The sequence below is a fragment of the Bos javanicus genome, chromosome 2, assembly GCF_032452875.1.
Source record: "Bos javanicus breed banteng chromosome 2, ARS-OSU_banteng_1.0, whole genome shotgun sequence".
Lineage (NCBI taxonomy): Eukaryota > Metazoa > Chordata > Mammalia > Artiodactyla > Bovidae > Bos > Bos javanicus.
The window spans coordinates 62,888,739-62,909,819 of NC_083869.1; the positions used below are offsets into that span (position 1 = coordinate 62,888,739).

Sequence of the window (21,081 nt, forward strand, 5' to 3'; positions counted from 1 at the left end):
CACCAAGCTGTGGTTCTTTCTATGGCAGCTCTTGAGGCTAACACCCTAGAGGACTCTGAGACTGAAGAAAAAAGAGCTTGCAATCTTTATGAGGAGGACCCTCTGGTGGGGAAGATTCAGACGTGCGGCAGACACTTGAGGCAACCAGACTCACTAGGCACTTCACCTCTTGGCTGGGCCACCAGAGGTCTGGGGAACTTCTGCCCTAAACTGTTGAGGCAGAGATGTTATTGTACACGTCACTGATGGGAAGCTCTGAGCAGTCACCCCAGAGCTCAATAAGTATACTCCCTCTAAAGGGACATGGACAACACTGGAATGCTCCTGTTCCCTGGAGATGTTCTTACTAAGCTGAAAATGGCTCTTGTGGGGTACACATTTCTCAAAGGGGTCAGATGGTCCTTTACATGGCCAATTGGTGACTCCTCCCAGGATACATGCCTTTCTAGACTCTTCCCCGTGACTCTCACTGTTCCTCCAACTCTTATCTTCTTGAACCCACTTCTCAGTGTAGGTTTGCAGATCCCTACTCATCCTCTGAGACTTAACTCAATGCTGCATTCTCCTGATGTCCTTATAAGAAGCAGAGAAGACACACAGAAAAACCTACAGTTACCAGAGGGGAAAGGAGCGGGGAGGGATAAATTAGGAGTTTGAGATGACAAACTGTTATATATAAAGCAGGTAAACAACAAGCTCCTATACTGTACAGCACAGGGCACTATGTTCAATATCCTGTAATAAAGTAAAATGGAAAAGAATATGAAAAAAGAGTATACACACATATCTGAATCATTTTTATGTACACAGAAAACTAACAAAATATTGTAAATCAACTATGCTTCAACTAAAAAAAAAAAAAAGCAGAGAAAACAGACACTCCTCAATCTCTGGCATGTTGATCTTGGCACCAAACACACTCCGCCTTAGTGCGGTGACTTGCAAATATCTATCCTCACTCCCTGCGTGCTTCCCAGCCACCTGTTAGGTACCTCATTATGCTGGGTCCCGAGAACACAGCAGTGAGACAGATATAGTTCCTGCCCATGTTTCACAATCTAGTGAAAATCAAGACTATCACTAACAAAAATGAGAATATTATAGTATTACAATGGCCGTGACATACAAACAACCTAAGTGTCCATTGATGGAAGAATGGATAAAGAAGACATGGTATATATGTTACCTACACACACACACACACACACACACACACACACACTGGAATATTACTCAGCCACAAAAATGAAATAATGCCATTTGCAGCTACATGAATGGACCAACAGACTATCATACTAAGTGAAGCAAGTCAGAGAAAGGCATATAATTGTATGATATCACTGATTTGTGGAATCTAAAACACAACACAGATGAACTTGTCTACAAAACGGAAACAGACTCACAGACATAGAGGACAGACTGTGGTTGCAGGAGAGGGCTGGACTGGGAGCCGAGGCTAGCAGACGCAAACCACTACACATAGAAGGGATGAACGAGGTCCTACTGAAGAGCACAGGGAACTATATTCAATATCCTGTGATAAGCCATAGTGGAAAAGGAATATGATAAAGAACTTATATACGGATAACTGAATCACTTTGCTGTATATTTGAAACACAACAAACACTGTAAATCAATTATACTTCAATAAAAAAGAATACTATGGCATATGTAATACTAACACTGACTTCATGTGTGCTAAGGCACTTCAGTCATGTCCAACTCTTTGCCACCCCTATGGACTGTAGCTTGCTAGGCTCCTCTGTCCGTGGGATTCTCCAGGCAAGAATACTGGAGTGGATTGCCATGCACTTCCCCAGGGGATCTTCCTGACCCAAGGAGCAAACCTGTGTCTCTCATGTCTCCTGCATTGGCAGGTGAGTTCTTTACCATTAGAGCCACCTGGGAAGCCTACTGACTTCATACGACTGATTAAATGTTTATTATGATGCTGCCACTGCCTTTAAGCACTTTATATTCATTGTCTTATTGAATCTTCTCAAGCATCTGTAAACCAGATGAAACTATCCTTCATCAAGGATGAGGAAGGTTAGTAACTCAGAGGTTAAGTAACTGCCCGAGGGGGTGCCGCTAGATCCTAAGTGGAACCAGCCTCCTTTATGTTTATGAAGTAAGCATCCTCTACAGTGGTTCTGAAAGTGCTGTGCATACAGTAGGTATTTAATACATGATGCTGAACTCATCAGGAAAAGTCCGGAGAAGTTAGTTTCTTATATAAAACTCTATAAGATGTATAGGTAGAAAAGTCAAATAAATAGATGCTATAGAAAAACATTTCCCAGTAATTCCTTAATTATTCCTTATCCGTCTCACTTCTTCTTCTTCTTTTTTTTTTTTTTGCAGGGGAGCAGGACTATCTTTCATGATCTTTAGGAGAGCTACATAATTAGGTCGAAGACTCAAGTAACAACTCAAGCTCCTATTACTGTACATGGGACCCAGGAGTCATGTCAAAAGATCTGCAGAATCCACACTCATCTGGACACCAGCTCTGTTTCCATGTCATAGAACATCCACCAAATCTGCAGGCCAGCCCTTTAGCTGGGCTGTTTTCTAATGCCAGAGTTAAGCTGACATGGAAATGTTCTAACTACTCGAACAAAGGGGCTGGGATGCTTTCCACCCCATCCCATTCACATTACCAATGGAGAAGATGGAATAAAAGAAACAACCTTCTGACTTAAAATCGCTTTCACGGCATCTTCGACCTCCTCCTGATTGCCAAGGTCAATGGTCCAAACGTGTGGCCGGCCGATGAAAACTTCAGCGTAAGGATGCTGCGACGTCAGCTGGAAAAGGAAAAACAGAGCCTCAGTCTCACGAACACTGACTTTTTCAGCCTTCTGTGCCAGGTGAAGTGTAATGCTGTCTATGATTCAGAGTTGGACTTGTGTAGGTAACAAGTCATTTTCTGTTCTTCCTCCTGACGATGGAAACCTCCTAAGCACCCCATAAGCATGCGTGCAAGCTAACTCACTTCATTTGTGTCCAACTCTTTTTGCGACCCGATGGACTGTAGCTTGCCAGGCTCCTCTGTCCATGGGATTCTCAAGGCAAGAATACTGGAGTGGGTTGCCATACCCTCCTCCAGGGGATCTTCCTGACCTAGGGATCGAACCTGTGTCTCTTACCTCTCCTGCACTGGCAGATGGGTTCTTTACCATTGAGCCACCTGGGAAGCCAAGTCAACCTCATAAGCAGATAATAACAAAAGGGGGAGGGCTCTGTAGCTTCTCTGTTTTTGACCCAGCAGGACATCCACTGGGCCCTCCGAAGTCAGGACTGGATATGTATACCCTCTGGATTCGCATGCACAGCACTGATGGGTTCAGGTAAGGAAACCAAGGCTGTAAGGTGTGCCCGGCTGGTATCACCCCTAGTGCCTGTGGGTACCCATCAGGTTCATGTGGGACATTTAAAAAGACACATGGGGACTTCCCTGGTGGTCTGGTGGCTAAGACTTTGAGCTCCCAATGCAGGGGACCTGGGGTTCAGTCTCTGGTCAGGGAACTAGATCCCACATGCCTCAATTAAAAGTTTGCATGTCACAATTAAAAGATTGCAACATGCAAGATGTAACATAACACAACGAAGATCAACAATCCCGAGTGCTATCACTGAGACCTGTCTCAAGTAAAGAAAAAATATTTTTTTAATGAAAAAAAAATATATATTAAAAAAAAGACATACAGCCAGGCTGTCTTAGACCCTCTGGGCCTGGACCCTGGGCACTTTAGAGGGGATCCTAGGAGTCTAGGGGTCCCTGGAGAGTGAGATGCGGGCCATGGCCCTGCCTGAGACCCACAGGGCAGGTCCAGTGATGTCTCCATACCCTGAATACCATCTGGAAGAAAGAGTTACATGTCATAACCAGGTGATGTGGGGGCTGTTACAAGTGGCTGTTCAATCCCTCAAATCATGCCAAGAAATAATGAACATTATTTCCTCAGTTATATCCCAGCCCTGAAAATCACCTGGAGGGAAGTAGTATCTACTATAAAATACTGGTTAGGACAGATAAGCATAATAAAATTGCAATAAAGTCATTACAGGTTTTAAAGTCATAGAACGACACGTAATGGCACATATGAAAGGTGACAAAAAGAGAAACAAGAAAACCAGAAAAAACAGAATTTTTGTAATAATCATCAGCAGAACATTGGAACCTTAACAGTCATAAAGACAATTTGTGATCAGAAAAGCAAGGAAAGGCAGCTTTTATTCTAAAGGAGGTTTTATTTTAAAAACAAAGGGTGACCAAAGAGACCCAGAGGAATACTGGTAACTCTCAGTTCTTAAAAAACCCAGTTTTTGAGAAAACTAAATTTGCCCCTCAGACGTATCCCCACCTTTATTCTTGTATCCCTATAAGGGTGTGATATAAAGACAGCATTCTAGACCCTGTGAGCACATGTTCAGTTCTTGGGTTGGCGGGTGCTTTCCTAGCCCCTGGCTGAGGACCAAGGATGCCAGATGCCTTGAGATGGGATAACAGTCTTGCATGGGGCAGAGCTGTCCACTCCCCACAGGCCTTCACATGCCTCCCAAGCTCTCATGTGGGTTCACAGAATCTACTCTTTGGCACAATTTGAATACACATTGAGTTTTCCAGGAACATAACTGCCATGTAAATCAAAGAACCTTTGTGCTCTGTTTTATTCGAATTTCACCAACGAGTCATTATTGTTTCAGAAAAATCATGGCGTAAAGTCAATGCCACCCAGAAGCTCTGGGTCTCCAGGACAATGTACCCTAACTAGTCCAGATGTGAAGCTGTCACAGTAACGTCAATTGTGTGTGTCTGCGTATCTGTGTGCACATTTCTATTTAGCTTATCTTTCCTGATGGCAGTTATAAGCAAAAAGGGCTGACCAGCTTCACCTCAACGTCTTATTCCTCTTAAATACAAACATATTCACCGTAGGGAGGCATGAGACACCACCGCTGCCTTCCGGTGTGCTTCGTGAGTATGGTAGAGCATTTCTGGACTATGCATATACAAAATCTCTTTCACCTTTTTGCAAAGTATTTTCATTTCTCGTTCATATTAGAGTTAGAGAATCAGCCTTTTAAAAAATTATGTATGTTAGCAGGGCATATTACATGAATTCATCTCAGGACAGACAAGTAGATATAATACACTTAAAGAAGGGGCTGGTTCTCTTTTTTTCCTTTAGACCCCAGTATACTCAGAGAACTGGGTGATTCAATGGGCAGCTCTCCATCTTGCTTTCGATCACTGTTCTTTGTGTCTTACCACATGAATGATGTGCATGCAATAGCTGGTGGTGGGGAAGGGGGGAAGAAGATAAATTACTGGGCACCCATCTGAGCCTTCGCTGGCCCCCACTCATACGCTTCTAGACGCAGGGATCCTAGGTTTTATTTCTGCCGCCTCTGCCAGAGTCACACCTCTCGCTAGCCTGCAGTTCCCCATCCGTCTGACATGTACCCTCTTCTTTTTGCTCATCTGTGTGCTGAGTGAAAAAGGAGAGTGGCTGCAGGCTCTTGGAGCTGGGGGAACATCCTTTTCTTTTTTTCAGCACATACGGTAGATTGAGCACGTATCCTCGAAGCCCCTCATTGGCCAGGCACTGTGCTCATTACCCATGCAGGCGTTATTTATCAGGTTTCCCGTGTAACAGCGAGGATTCTCAGGTTTAGAGGGGTTTCCAATTCGTCAGGACTATATAGCCAGAAAGTAACAGAGCAGATTCAAATCCAGATCCTTCAACAACTTTTTACCTTTTGATAAAAAAGGAAGATGACAATTTTAAAAGATAGTCTTGAGTTCTTTAGACAAAGACCAAAAGAAGCTCAATGTAAACACCAGCCTTTTTATCATTTTTTAAAAACTTGCTAAAAAAAGAAAAATTACAGGACTGAATGTATGTCTGTATAAGACCTTCCCTGAAGCTGAGCAAAACGTCACACCATTTTCATTTTGCGACCTGGAGAACCAAGTAATTAATTCTTCCAATTGAATCAGGGTAAACGAAAGCTGCCGTCAATGTCACTATTTAGCAGTCGGTCTCCCCTCTGCCTCTTAAGGTCCCTGCTTATTTACAAGGTTGCTCTAGGCACTTAGAAGATACGAAATGCTGAGCCATTATCATCATGTTCATTTACATTTATGGAGGATTACTTAATTTTATGAGTAAGGCTTTCTGTGATGCATTATTCCCCATCTGAATGTTACACTCCTCCTCATTAATTTATTGAGAACCATCTGCTTTGAGCTACTTCATTGTATATCCATTAGTATGTTTACTGAAGTATATAGTTTGTAAAAGTCATGAAAATCTTATTAACTATGAGACATTATTTCAGAGTGGCCATTAAATCTCCAGGAAGAACATGAGTTCTCTTTATGGAAGAGGAAACGCTGGAGCCAGAGAATTTCCAGTGGTTTACAATGTCAGAATAATGATCAAGAACCTGCTAATATGTTTCCCAATATAAAGATTAAAATACAATCCATATTACATTTCAAGTATAACTTGAACCAACCACACTATACTTAAGGCACATGAACTTCTCTTCCTGAGTATGTAGAGCATGGTTTTAAAAAGGGGTCCAATGAAGGGGATATCGGTTCAACCCCTGGTTGGGGCACTAAGATCCCACATGCCTCAGGGTGATAGAGCCCATAAGGTCTAGAGCCCGTGTTCCACAACAAGAGAAGCCTGCATACAGCAAGTAGAGAGAAGCCCCCGTGCAGCAACAAAGAGCCCATGTGCCGCAACAAAGGCCCTGCTGCTGCTGCTGCTGCTAAGTCGCTTCAGTCGTGTCCAACTCTGTGCGACCCCATAGACGGCAGCCCACCAGGCTCCGCCATCCCTGGGATTCTCTAGGCAAGAACACTGGACTGGGTTGCCATTTCCTTCTCCAATGCATGAAACTGAAAAGTGAAAGTGAAGTCGCTCAGTCATGTCTGACTCTTAGCGACCCCATGGACTGCAGGCCACCAGGTTCCTCCGTCCATGGGGTTTTCCAGGCAAGAGTACTGGAGTGGGGTGCCATCGCCTTCTCCGAACAAAGGCCCAGAACAGCCACAAAAATAAAAATGCTGCTGCTAAGTCGCTTCAGTCGTGTCTGACTCTGTGCGATCCCATAGACCGCAGCCCACCAGGCTCCCTCGTCCCTGGGATCCTCCAGGCAAGATGCAAAAATAAAAACAAAGCTTTTTCCCTGCTAAATACAAAGAAAAATTTAGACTTCTCTTCAAATGAATGCAAAGAAGAGACATAGATACAATTTATATGGATCAATTGTTGCTTAGCTCAAAAGATTAACTAGGGCACAAAAAGATGGCTATGAAATTATATACGCTTCGGTTAGAATTTTTCAATTTGTTGAGGGGAAAAAAATGATACCTTCTAGGGATTCTTGACCCTTAGAAATCGGTACAAGTGTTGATAGCTCTTTCCCAATTAAAAGCATCTTTGGTATATGTGCCGCCGAAGAGGGCACTAAAAGTATCTTTGATCAGGGGGATTCTGTGAGCTGAAAAGCAGAGTGCGGTAGCCCACATGCCCATGAGGTCAGGTTCACTGGCTCCTCTCAAAGCTGAGTCACGTCGCTGGCTATCAGCCTGCTCTCTGCACTGTCTCCAGCAGGGAAGGAAATGGACATCAGATGGAACCTGTCCTCCTGCATAAAGCAAAGTGACCTGCTTGGGGTTTCCCTCCAACTCATCAACATTCATGTTTCTCAAACTCGAAACCCACCTCTTCTTTTCCTTTAAAGCACAGCTCCTCCACCATCCCCATCTCAGCTAACCCAGCCTACTCACCACCTGGCAACACTCCAAGTTAACTAGCCTTCTTTAATGTACTTGGTTATTTCCTTATGCATTCCCATTGATTAAGCATCATTCTTATCATGCTTCCAAATCAGTCTGAGCTCCTGGGAACAGGAAATGTGTCTTGGTAAGTTCCTCTAATGTAGTGACTTAGTACCACAGATCCTGTGGGGATACAGTGAACATCTGTCAGCTGACCTCTGCATCCCAGCCCTCCTGTGGGGGCCCATGGCTGATGCAGTCACCTGTGGGAGGTCACTCATTGAGCAGCTATTGAAAGGCTCCGCCAGTGCCAGTCTAACTGGAGTCTCATTCCAGCACTGGTCAGACCATGTGAAGGAACAGGAGGAAGCAAATGCCTGGGTGGCAGCTCCAACACCTATTCCCTTTTTATGCTGTGAAGGATGAAAACCCTCTATCATCTCAGCAAAGAAGTAAATTACTAAAGGAATGCAATTGACAGGGTGAACACACTCAGCCACTGCAGCCTGATCTGATCTATATATCATCACATTACATCACATCACATGCTGGGAAAGGGGTAGACTGTGTTTAAGAGGAGGCCTACTTTTTTTTTTTTTCCGGGAAAAAGTAGTCAGTTGCAACACAGTGCTATCAAAATCTTCATGAATCAAAATTTAAATTATCATCTAACTCTAATGATCTAGAAGGTACCAATCTAAAATACTTTTGATAACTCATTTCCCAAAGGCTTGTTATAGAAACTGCAATAAGAAGAGATGGGTTTCTTTGCTTTCCATGCACTAAAAAAAAAATTCAAGATGATGGAAAAATCACCATTAGAACACCACTGTAATATGGTTGCAAGCAAGATCTACTGACACATAGTAAAAATAAATGGTCAAAAGTTGGAGGATCTACAACAGGCTGAAGGGTAGAGTGGAGAGGGAGATGGGAGGAAGGTCTGAGGGGGAAGGGACATGGGTGTACCTATGGCTGATTCTTGTTTATATATGACAGAAAACCATAAAATTCTATAAAGCAATTATCCTTCAATTCAAAAATTAAAAAAAAAAAAGTTGGAGGATATTTGCATGGTTTCAAAGTACTTCCCCCCAAAATAGAAAAAATTAGTAACTTCACAGTGGAGAAGCGCTGGCCAACATGACCTTGACCAAGTGATCAAGGTTACATCATCAGTAATAAGACACTGACATCACTAACCCCCTGATATGATACACTGAGGTCACATTACTTCTGCAGGATTCTTGCCAAAAATGTCTAATCTTAAACTAATCAGGAGAAAACACCAGTCAAATCTAAATTGAGGGACAGTGTTTAGAATCACTGACTGGTACTCAAAATGTCAAGGTCATAAATGACAGTAAAAGACTAAAGAACTGTCACAGATTGGAGGAGACTAATGAGACACGACAAGTAAAGCCCACCTGGGATCCTGCAACAGGAAAGGGATATTAGTGGAAAAACTAGTGAAATCCAAATAAAGTCTGCAGCTTAAATAATGCTAGGGTACCAATGTTAATTTCTTGGTTTTGACAATTACACTGTAGTTTTATAATATGTTACCATTAGTGGAAGCTGCATGAAGCACATAACCAAACTCTGTACTATTTTTGCAATTTTTCCATAAGACTAAAATTATTTCAAAATAAATAAAAAGCAAGTTCCAACAATTCTGCTCATAGGTATATATACCACGAAGAACGGAAAGCAAGGATTCAGATACCTGTACCCCCGTGTTCACAAAAGCATTATTTGTAACAGACAAGAAATGGAAATAACCCAAGTGTCCATAAACAGATGAATGGATACATAAAATGTGGTCCATTCATACAATGAAGTACTATTCAGCCTTAAAGAACAAGATTCTGACACATGCTACAACATGAATGAACCTTGAAGACCCGCTTAGTGACATAAGCAAGTCAGAGAAGGACAAATGCTGCATGATTCCACTTATATTAGGTAACTAGGGGAAGTAAGAGACAGAAAGTAGGGTAGTGGTTACTATTCTGATCAGGGCTGGGGGAATGGAGAATGGGGCATTATTAGTAATGTGCAGAGTTTCTGTTTGGAACAATAAATGTTAAAACATAGTAGTGAGTGGTGATGATTACATGATATTGCAAATGTGCTGAATTCCAGTGAACTGCCCACTCAAAAAAGGTTAAAATCATAATTTTTCATTGCGTATAATTTATTGCAAAAAGTGGAAAAAGACACTGAAAATTAGAAATAATTATCCAATTTAGGCAGACATAAAAACTTCACGTTTCCTACACTCAAATAAAAACAGAGGAATGACTTGATGGCCCACACTTTTTTCCCAGAGCTCCAAAGTTTCAAAATCGGTCATAGGCTAAAGCACAGATGCCTAAATTGAGATGTTCTCACTGCTGGAGAGCATCTTTTCAAAGTTTTCCAAAGAATAAGTTCTCAAAGAATAAGATTGAGGGTTCCTGATCTGTGCCCTGGTGCCTCCCACAGCATGCGAAGTTCAAATACTTGCCCCTCCAAAACAAAGAACTCAAATTCATAATATTAGCAGAAGGAAAAAGCAGGCAAATATGCACGCACGCACGCACACACACACACATACACACACACACATTCACTGACTCACACAGCCTGTTAACTTTTGTCAGAGGTTATCTGGGTCACAAGGTCCATCTTTTTTCAGGATAATCTGTGGTCCTGCTGATCTTCCCCCATCTCCTTTGCCCTTTCACCGATGATGGGGAGGGTCAAAGAAAAGAACTCTCAGAATAATCAACTCTATTAACTGGTCAGCTCTCTAACTGGTAAAGAGTAATCATGGAAAACGTGCTTTATTCACTGGGGGCATTTCAGGAGCACTGTCCTATAAAGGTTTGAAAGTAGCAGAGTTGAAAACAGTATGCTTTATTTTATTTTTTTTAACAGTATGCTTTAAAAACATGTGTGGGGGTCAGGGTCGGGAGGGTTGCACAGCAGAATCATCCTTTTGTCCTGAATGATAGGGGCACTGGGACAACTCAACACTTAAAGGCTTCCTCCTTGCAAGCAGCCCGCAGAGCCACTTACTAACTAAATAAATATGAAATAATAAGAAATTGATCTTATTGTTCCTTGCACATGCTTATTTTCTAAGCAGATAAGGAAATACCCAGCTCGGTCACTCACATGCACTTTTGTTTATTGTCCCAAATAGAATCCAACTGCCTTCAACAGTGATTCATTCTCTGTTGTGGATTTTCAAGAGAACCCCTGAAGGCAATTCAGGTAAGGCTTCTACAAACAGTTCAAGTAACAGCAGAACTGCTTCTCAGGGTGGTGCTGGCTGACAGCTAAAATACCAGGCACACTATTAAGTCACTCCTGATACATCATTTCTCTTAAGGATGATGATTCTTTAAGGAAGGACCCCACAGCCCACTTTATATTCCCCAAAGCTCATCACAGAGAGTAGGTTCTTTAAAAATACCCATTAATGATCCAAAAGGATACATGCACCCCAGTGTTCATTGTAGCAATGTTTACAATAGCCAAGACATGGAAGCAATCTAAATGCCCCTTGACAGAGGAATGGATAAAGATGTGGTACACATATACAATGGAATATCACTCAGCCATTAAAAAGAATGAAATAATGCCATTTATTTCAACATGGATGGACCTAGAAAGGGTCACACTGAGTGAAGTAAGTCAGACAGAGAAGGAGAAATATCCTATGACATCCCTTATCTGTGCAATCTAAGGAGAAATGTTACAAATGAATTCACAAAACAGAAAGAGACTCATAGACTTATAGAATGAACTTATGGCTTCCGGGTGAAAGGAGGGAGGGAAGAGATAGTTACGGAGCTTGGGATCGACATGTACGCATGGCTATATTTAAAATGGATAACCAACGAGGATCTACTGTATAGCACATAGAACTCTGCTCAATGTTATGTGGCAGTCTGAAAGGGAGAGGAGTTTGGGGGAGAATGGATACATGAGTCCCTTTGCTATACCACAATACAAAATTAAAAGTTAAAAAAAAAAAAACCTGTTAACCACTTGATTTTCTTTTTATTCCATAAACTAATCATTCAGAAAAATAGAGTCCAGCCAATTAGAAGGCTGGAGATATCTGTTCAAATTAAGATGGAGATGGGGTTTTGTAGATGGATGGAAATTAGACTGGATCTTGGCTCTGAAACTACCTAGTGAGGGGATGTAATCAAGCCATCCATGTCTGAGTCCCTGTACACCCTCCTCCTTCCACCCAACTGTATTAAGTTCCCTACATACAAATGAGTTCCATTCTGAGAGCACATTCGAAAATCTAGTCTGTTTGTAAGTTCAACAAAGGTAACCGAGGTCCCTAACTAACACAATCGGCTATACAGGAGTACTGTGATAGGTTTATAATACTTTTCACACAAATAATATGTAAGAACAAATACAAAAAGTAAAGAAAACATTTTTAATCTTACAGTACAGTATCTTAGAAAGTACAGAAGTATAGTGCAACAGCTGGCACAGAGGGGCTGACATCAAGCGAACAGGCAAGTACCAGCTACATCACTGCGGCTTTTATGCCTGCTTCTGGACATCCTGGGCTTGAAATGAAGCTACTGTCCTACTGTACTCTATAGAGTACTGCAAAGTACACAAAAGCACAGCCGCTTGTAGAGGACACAAGCACGTGGCAATGCATCCCAGACACGTGAACGAATGTGACTGATTAGTGAACACACGTTCGCGTCTTTGAAAGGCCACAACTTGAAGGTGTGTACGTAGGGGAGTTACTGTGCATGAAATGAAGTTGGCAATACCTACCGTCCAAGGCTCTGAGGTTCAAATGGGCTCCTTGCACTCAATAAAGAGGTACCATTCATATGAGTGAAAGCAGGAGTTTTACAGATGCTTACCTCTCTCAGAGTTGGCTTGCCAATGAAAAAGTCTGTGTTTTTGCTGCTTTTGGGTGGGTTGAACTTGGGATTCAGAAAAGCACATCCATTTGCGATGGCCTCCAGGGGAGCTGGGCCTTCGTACGGGAACCCAAGACCAACAAACAGCTGTAAGACAGAGAAGCACACCACATGTAAACACGTCGACCAGGACTGGCGTCCCTGGCTCCCAGGGGTCTCTTCCGGGCTCCATGCCTGTGCAGACACCTCTGAGACTGGGAAGTTCCAAGGCCCTGGGGAGCTGGGGTGATGAGAAGCCAGTTTACAAGAGGACCTGAAAAACATGACCAGGGACCTTGGCCCAGGAAGGTGTTCAGGTCATTAGGAATTTCACTTCTCTGTAAAAAAAAAAAAAAGTAAAGGAGTAAGTGTTGGGGTGGGTAGTTGAGGGGGTAGGGAGGTGGGGGTATTCAAAGAACAACAACAACAACAAACCTCAAGACTTAACAATAATCTTTCTGTAATGCAACAGGAGACATGACTGGAAAAACACTTGCTTAACTAAACAGAAGGTTTCTTCATTGAACCAAAGGAACAACAGGCCCTTTCAGGGATGCTGGGCACAGGGACAGAGAGGTCGTCGGCAGTGTGATTGCAGTTCACATGGAGCTGCTTGGAAATGATGGGAGGTCAGCAAACATGGGTTTTCATAATGGGGTTTTCACTGGGGGACATCAACATCTTGGTTTTTATTTTCTTCTCAATGTGGGGAAAGGGTGCAGAGCTGTGACTGGGCAAGGCTTTCCCTCTCCAGCAAGTAACCCCTGAGTTGTCCCCACAGCAGACAACAGATGGCAGCAAAAACACATCTCAGAGTCCTTGTAGAGAACCCTGCGGCCCAGAGCCCCCGTGACAAAAGGGACTTGCTGCAGTTCAGTGGCTCTGATTCCTGAGACCAGAAATGAAACATCATCGCATAGAAAGGCCTCCCTGTGAACCCGCTTCCCAGGGTGTTTCACACCACTGGGGGGCTGTGTGTCCCGACGGGCAGGGTCTGAGTCTGGACTTGGTGACATGTGAGATCTCCCTAGCCACATGAAGGAGCTGCTCCTGAAACCTCTCCCGTCTCTGAGGCACATCCAGTGGCAAACGACAACTGGGCCCCAGCGCCTCCTTTCCTTCTGCCATCACATTGGGGAACAACCACATGGCCAGGCCCCCAAAGTGAAGGAAGCTGCTGGCTTGGACATGGCTGGATGCCTGATTCTCTTCTTCTGGGTCCTCTCCCCAGCCATCCTATCTCTGCAGCTTTAATTGAATGATGATTTGGAATGGTTCTGTCTAGAGAGCCCTGAGTACAAGCTGCTGGGTTCCCCAGGCAACACTGGAAGATGAAGCATGTATGTGCTGGGCACCCGATTGCAGGGCTTAACCCAGTGTGGCCCACGTTGGCCATACTGAAGAGTCAGGAAGCCCCTGTAGGGAATTTTCTGGGGCAAGAAACTAAAATCTCAGGTTTTCTGGAGAGACATCCTATAACTGTATGCTCTTTTGCACAGAACAGTGTACTGAAGTGTTTTGTTGTTTAGGAAGAATAACCTTTCCTAGCTTGTAGACCTTGAGATGATTCTCAGAGACATCCACAAGGGAAGGAACCGTGGAGGAAAAGCTTTGAGAAGCCAGATGAGCTTCCTCTGCTGGTGGCGGTCATTTCTCCTGGAGCAGAAGAACCAGAGACACAGAGGGGAGGGAAACATGGTAGCCGGATCCTGGAAGCTGTCTGGTAGGCCCCAATTTTGGGTCTTATTATGTAGCTAACTTTATTTTCTTGGGCTCCCAAATCACTGTGGATGGTGACTGCAGCCTTGAAATTAAAAGACGCTTGCTCCTTGGAAGAAAAGCTATAACAAACTTAGACAGCATATTAAAAAGCAGAGAGACCACTTTGCCAACAAAGGTCCATCTAGTCAAAGCTATGGTTTTTCCAGTAGTCATGCATGGATGTGAGAGTTGGACCAAAAAGACAGCTGAGCACCGAAGAACTGATGCTTCTGAACCATGATGCTGGAGAAGACTCTTGAGACAAACCAGTCAATCCTAAAGGAAATCAACCCTGAATATTCATTAGAAGGACTGATGCTGAATCTCCAATACTTTGGCCACCTGATGCGAAGAGCCAACTAACTGGAAAAAACCTTGATGTTGGGAAAGATTGAGGGCAGGAGGAGAAGGGGATGAGAGAGATGAAATGGTTGGATGGCATCACCGACTCAATGGACATGAGTTTGAGTAAACTCTGGGAGATAGTGAAGGACAGGGAACCTGGCATGCTGCAGTCCATGGGGTCCCAAACAGTCAGACATGAGTGAGCGACTGAATAACAACAACATGTAGCTAATAGGAGTTAGACTGTCAGAAGAACTTACGTGTACAGGGTGTGGCCTGTGCATGCGCCTTAGGGGTGGGTACAACTGACAACAGTAGAAGAAATGAAGGAACTGGCGGGAAGATCTAGTTCTAAGACATCCAGCTTCATTAAACATGAAGAATTCAGGGATACTATCCTTGAGGCTTTTGATCTCTGTGATCTGTCACCCCAGGCGGATTTAGGGGAGGAGGTGCCAGCTCTCCAGGGAAAAGAGGACCTCTATCAGGCTGTGGCTGGACTCAGGAAAGCACAGGGCTTCCAGATCCTGAAAGATGCAGACAGGGGTCTCCATTGGTTTAACCAGAGACCACAGTATTTCCTAACCTCTGAAAATCAGGGCCTGCCATGAAGCACTGACACTGTCATCAACGCCAAACTGCAAAGAATAACTTTGGAGGAAATGCAGGAACCACAATGCTTGTCTATTTAAATCGAAAATCCTGGAAAAAGAAATTTAATTAGTTCCTTCAGACCTACCAATCTGAACCCATTAATTAAAAGGATTTGAGGCTGTTGCTTAATGGACTCAAATGTGACCCAGGTTTAATTATATCTGAATAACAATTTGCACCATCTCTTCTGCCCTGCTGGCAACTGAGTATCTCAGTACACATAAAATAAACACTTTGGGCTGACTCTCCAAAGCCCCACCAGTTCATAATGAATCTTAAGCAAATACCACACAACTTCTTGGCAATGAGTCTTCGTCACACTAATTAGGATTGCAGGAAATGCACTACTTGCAAACACCAAAACAACAGTTTTTTGTCCCTTCTGTCAACAAACAACTTTTCTTCTTGCTTCCTGTGTCCTCATTACCTGTGATGTTCTAATGTAGCAGATGTATTAAGGTCAAATAGCATACTTGAGGTTTGAATGACAAGAGGACAGGCAGAGTTTGTCACCACCAAGGGCATTCTGTGAACTTGTGAGGACTTATGGTCTTGCCACACACTGGCACTTAACCACACTGAATTGCTTTTCCCCCAACTCCCCACTCCCCCATCATTCTGTCCACTTAGATTTCCTTAGCACAGGAACAAGAGAGACACTGCAAGAATGCATTCAAGTGCAAAGGCTCAACTCAGGAGGAAGCAGTATGTTTTATTGATACTTCATCTTGTCTTCAGAAGCCTAGATTGTAATGAGGATATTCCAGATGACAGAACATCTCCATGGCTGCAGCTTGACTCCATCAATGAGCGTTTCTAAATAGAGCTCTAAATTACATGCTCTAAAATTTAACTTTTGAACTAATACTAAGGAAGAGAGGACAGATGAAGCTCCAGGACTGGGACGTCCCTAGGTATCAACAGAGTTCAGTTAAACTACTCAGATTTTCACTCTGTGTGAAAGGAGGAACGAAATTGTTTTAAACCCGTAAGTGAAGCAGTTGACAAAGAATCCCTTAAGAGCAGATAAAGGTAGTTCTTAGACATCAGTGCATATATGTGGAATCTAGAAAAAAAATGGTACAGATGAACTTATTTGCAAAACAGAAATAGAGACATGGACGTAGAGAACAAACATATGGACACCAAAGGGGTGGGAAGTGGGAAGAATTGGGAGATTGGGACTCACATATACACACTATTCAGTTCAGTTCAGTCGCTCAGTCGTGTCCGACTCTTTGCGACCCCATGAATCCCAGCACGCCAGGCCTCCCTGTCCATCACCAACTCCCGGAGTTCACTCAGACTCACATCCTTCGAGTCAGTGATGCCATCCAGCCATCTCATCCTCTGTCGTCCCCTTCTCCTCCTGCCCCCAATCCCTCCCAGCATCAGAGTCTTCTCCAATGAGTCAACTCTTCGCATGAGGTGGCCAAAGTACTGGAGTTTCAGCTTTAGCATCATTCCTTCCAAAGAAATCCCAGGGCTGATCTCCTTCAGAATGGACTGTATAAAATACATGACTAATGAGAACTTACTCTATAGTACAGGGAACTCTACTTGGCGCTCTGTGGTGACCTAAACAGGAAGGAAATTCAAAAAAGAGGAATATATGTATATGCGTGGCTGATTTATTCTGATGTACAGCAGAAACTAATACAACAATGTGATGCAACTAAACTCCAATTAAAAAATTTTTGTTTGTTTGTTTTTCAAAAGGTAGTTGTTAGGCAGATTCCATGGCTGTGGTAGGTTTCCAGGCTCTCTCTCTCAAGTGGAATATCCAGGATAACCCAAACCAGGAGATTGCATGCCCAACAGACACTTTTCTGACTTGTTTTCATTAGCGAAGTTGATGGAGTCACTCAGGATGGAGTCTGAGCAACAGTCAGCCTCAGTTCATCCAATAAATAGATTATCAACACAAAGTGATCAGGACAACAAAGTGGTTAAGAACACAAGCTCTGGAGTCAGGTCGACCAGGTTTCTAAGCCTGACTGTATCATCTCCTAGCTCTGTAACTGTAAGAAATTGTTATATGCCTCTCTCCATGGATTATCTGAGGTCCAATGATAATGCATTTTCTCTAGTTACAGGTCTCAGTCAAGGTAACACAAGCTCTCTGAACCTGTCTCTTCATGTGTAAAATGGCTGAAAGTAATAGTGCTTTTTTCATGGGGCTGCTGTGAGGATTCAAGGAGATATTTCATAGAAAGGATGTATTCCAAGGTTTGGTTCTAGTGTTTAGTGAACACTGACTAAGTTCAAACCCAAGTTCCACTTGGTACCCCTATGGGCCACATGCTGTGGCTAAGTCTTGTTTACCTTTCAGATAATGATTGGGAATCATTATTTGGTAACAGGTATCCCTTTTATATTTTTAAAAAGAATCCACACAAGGCTGGGCATGGAGAAATTTTATTTTCCTGATAAGTGATGCTTTCATGTAACCCAAAGGGTCTCTCTCTGGACATCTGTCTTTCGTTCAGTACTGAAAGAGGAGGCAACAGTGGCCAAAATCTCTTCCCTATACATTTAGCTACTCCCTCTCCCGATCTCCAGGATTCCCCGGTGGCTCAGATGGTAAAGAGTCTGCCTGCAATGCAGGAGGCCAGAGATCTATTCCTGGGTCTGGAAGGTCCACTGGAGAAGGAAATGGCAACCCATTCCAGTATTCTTGCCTGGAAAATCCTATGGATGGAGGAGCCTGGTGGGCTACAGTTCATAGGATCACAAAGAGTTGGATATGACTGAGTGACTACACTTTCTCCTGACTTCCATAAGCCCCTAACCGATACTACCTGAAAACTGTCTTCTAAAGATCCTCAAGGACAAAGGAGACAAAGGCAATATTTGCCAAACAGGTTTAAGTGCCTAAGGTTAGTTGGATGTTAAATCCAAGTCCGTTTCCTGGAGACCAGCTCATTGGGCAGACTCCAAGACTATGCCCAGCTACTTACGGGGCCTTCCATAAACAAAACAAAACATATAGCAACATCAAAACCACAGGATTGGTTTGTGCAAAGTCTCTGCACTTTGGTCATTTGGAAGCCCCAGCACAAAATCAAACACATCACAATTTGCACTGCAAATCCACAACTTTGAAGACGAGGAGGAACAGAACATTCAGATACACATACAACTGCAGATGCTGACCATCTTCAACTGTGCCTGTGTGAAAGGTCTACACGAAAAGGCAGTTCAGGTGCACCCCTTGGAGAAGCCTCCCCCACGCACCTCTCACCCCAATTCCACGCCAGGCCAACCACTCAGCTCTCAACAGTGAGGAGGCATCACAGGCCTGCTCACTACCACAGGAAAGTGGGCTCTATACTGAGGTCAGAGGACTTTAGTGATGAAGAGAGAATTCATGGAAAGGGCTTAGCACAAGGAAATGTTAGAGAAAATGGGTGCAAAACCCCGTGGTCACGTGTACCATGGTAACATGAGCCAGTTAAATGTGTCACAACTGGCTCCTGCCCTCCACGTGGGCTCAACTTGGTACTTCCCTGATGTCACCAATCACAGGGCAACATTTTCCACAACCGAATGGTTGCCCTGCGTATGAGGGGTCCCACCCAGTGAGGTCTCCTGTTGGGATCACTATTTTTTTTTTTTTTTTTGCATTATTACTCCTCCTTTCTGTGTACTTTTCACACAGTTAAGTCACCTATTTACCTGTCTGCCTCCTCTGCCACAGTAGTATCCTCCTGTAGGCACAACTGCCTTCGTCAGCCCCAGATCCAGAAAGCCTAGCACAAGTCCTAGAATATATTCTTTACTTCACCAACATTTGTCAGATAAATGGGCAAAAGACTAAATATTGCCAGATCTTCCAGCAATCGAGCATCTCTGTAAGGAGAGGATGAGCAATTTTTGTGTGCTATTTGTGTGTGAGGAGGTACCTTTGTTCTTGAAGTCCCAGAGGTTAACTGAATCCTATGTCCAAACATTCTTCATTTTACATACATATGTGTGAGGGGAGGGGAGAGGATGGAGTGTGTGTGCATGTGTACACAAAATACTCTCCATCCAGTTAAGAGAATGGCTTTTGCAACTGGTCACTTGCTTGACTGCTTGAGGGTAAATATTTCAGTATCTGAAATAGACATAGAAGATGGATTGCTCCATCAGTAAGCTCACTCTTGGGCTCTCTCACAGGGCCTGGAGATGTGGGCATAGCACAGAGAGACAGGTAGGCATTGGGTATCAGAAGGACCTTGTCCCCTGCTGGGGAGATATTAGAGATCAAGGCACACGATTCTTGAGAAATGCAAGAAATCACTCCTAGGGGCATGGCTCCAAGATCCCAGATGACTAGCGGACTTCTCTTTGTCTCCTTCATCATTCTTTATACAGTTACCTGAAAGCCTCTACAAGCCAGGCCCTGAAAAGGCATCTGCCAACAGAACAAGTGGAGCCCTTGAATTCTCCTGGAGCTGTGCAAGGAGTTTGTTCCATCTCTGGTCCCTGGACAGAGGTTGCCTGGAGCCCCGGGTTTTTGAGAGAGCTTGTGCAACCACATCCAAGCTCGTGGGATGAGCCACAGTTGACTGAGGAGGCCAGACTCAAGGATGGGTTAGAGCAGGGACAGAAGTGCACACTGCCTGTCTTCCAACCCTGTCTAGGCTTCTTGGGGAGCCCCACAGCTAAGCTGCTGAGCTGACCTGGTAGGGAAACAGGGCCGTCACACCCTACCAAGGGCTGGAGGGGGACATGGCCAGAGGTGTGGGTAGAAAAGACACGTGGCAACAGCAAGAGCAGTAGCTGCTACTTCCTCTGCGTTCAAATAGGCACAACGTGTTCTTGACTTTCACTGTCAGAAATGGGGGTTCCTGTTTGGGCTCACTCCAAATGGTCCTCCAACCCAGTGAGGGATGTGAATGCCCCATTTCATAAGGAAATTCCCCGGTGAGACTGAAAGGGGGGTATGTGGGCACAGGGAGGTGAAATTTGGGAAATGGAAGAAAGAAACCTCAATAAGAGAGATGGGGGTTGAAGCTAAAAATTAACATGTGCCACCCCACTCAGCCCTTAACTGCTGGTTTAAGATGCTCTCCTGGATTTTGCTGGCCTGAATGGCTTGTCTATAGTTTTCTGATACATCATGAGTTCATCCACATGTATATGCCTATTAGAAGAGTCTTCCAGATTTGACAATTTCCCGGCTCTTTGAGCCCTGACATGAGGGTGACACGGATCCCATCCTGTCTCCATAGGCTCTGTGTACCTGGGCCCCTCTTGGCACGCCAGGACAAAATTCTGCTGAGCAGACGGTTTCCTGGCTTGATGCAGAGATTCAAAGATGGTTCATAAAGAAAAATAATGAGTCAGAAGCTGATTATGCATCCATCATTTCAATCTGTGTCTAGACCTCGAGGGGCACCCGACCCACTTCCCGCTCTCATAACAAGTCTGAGGAGCATGCAAGTCCCATTCATTCCACGCGCATTTGCTACTCTGCATCCCCAGTTCTCCACTTTCGATGTGGATTGGAATAAATCGCTTTTAAATTGCTCAGAGACACTGAGGAAGGAGTTAGAGGCAGAAAAGGTTATAAATGCAAAGCCTGACTAG

The 21,081-nt window shown here is 43.8% G+C and overlaps 1 protein-coding gene across 7 annotated transcripts in view; it reads right to left on the reverse strand.

Annotated features, from left to right (window-relative positions):
- The window catches only part of MGAT5 (alpha-1,6-mannosylglycoprotein 6-beta-N-acetylglucosaminyltransferase), a 398,273-nt gene that overhangs the window by 33,647 nt on the left and 343,545 nt on the right, over positions 1 to 21,081 (reverse strand). For all 7 annotated transcript variants that reach the window (XM_061439540.1, XM_061439539.1, XM_061439514.1 and 4 more), the window contains 2 exons: positions 12,706 to 12,852; positions 2,694 to 2,810 (listed from right to left, as the gene is read on the reverse strand). In XM_061439540.1, coding sequence (XP_061295524.1) covers positions 2,694 to 2,810; positions 12,706 to 12,852 — 264 coding nt within the window. The remainder of the gene's footprint in view (positions 1 to 2,693; positions 2,811 to 12,705; positions 12,853 to 21,081) is intronic.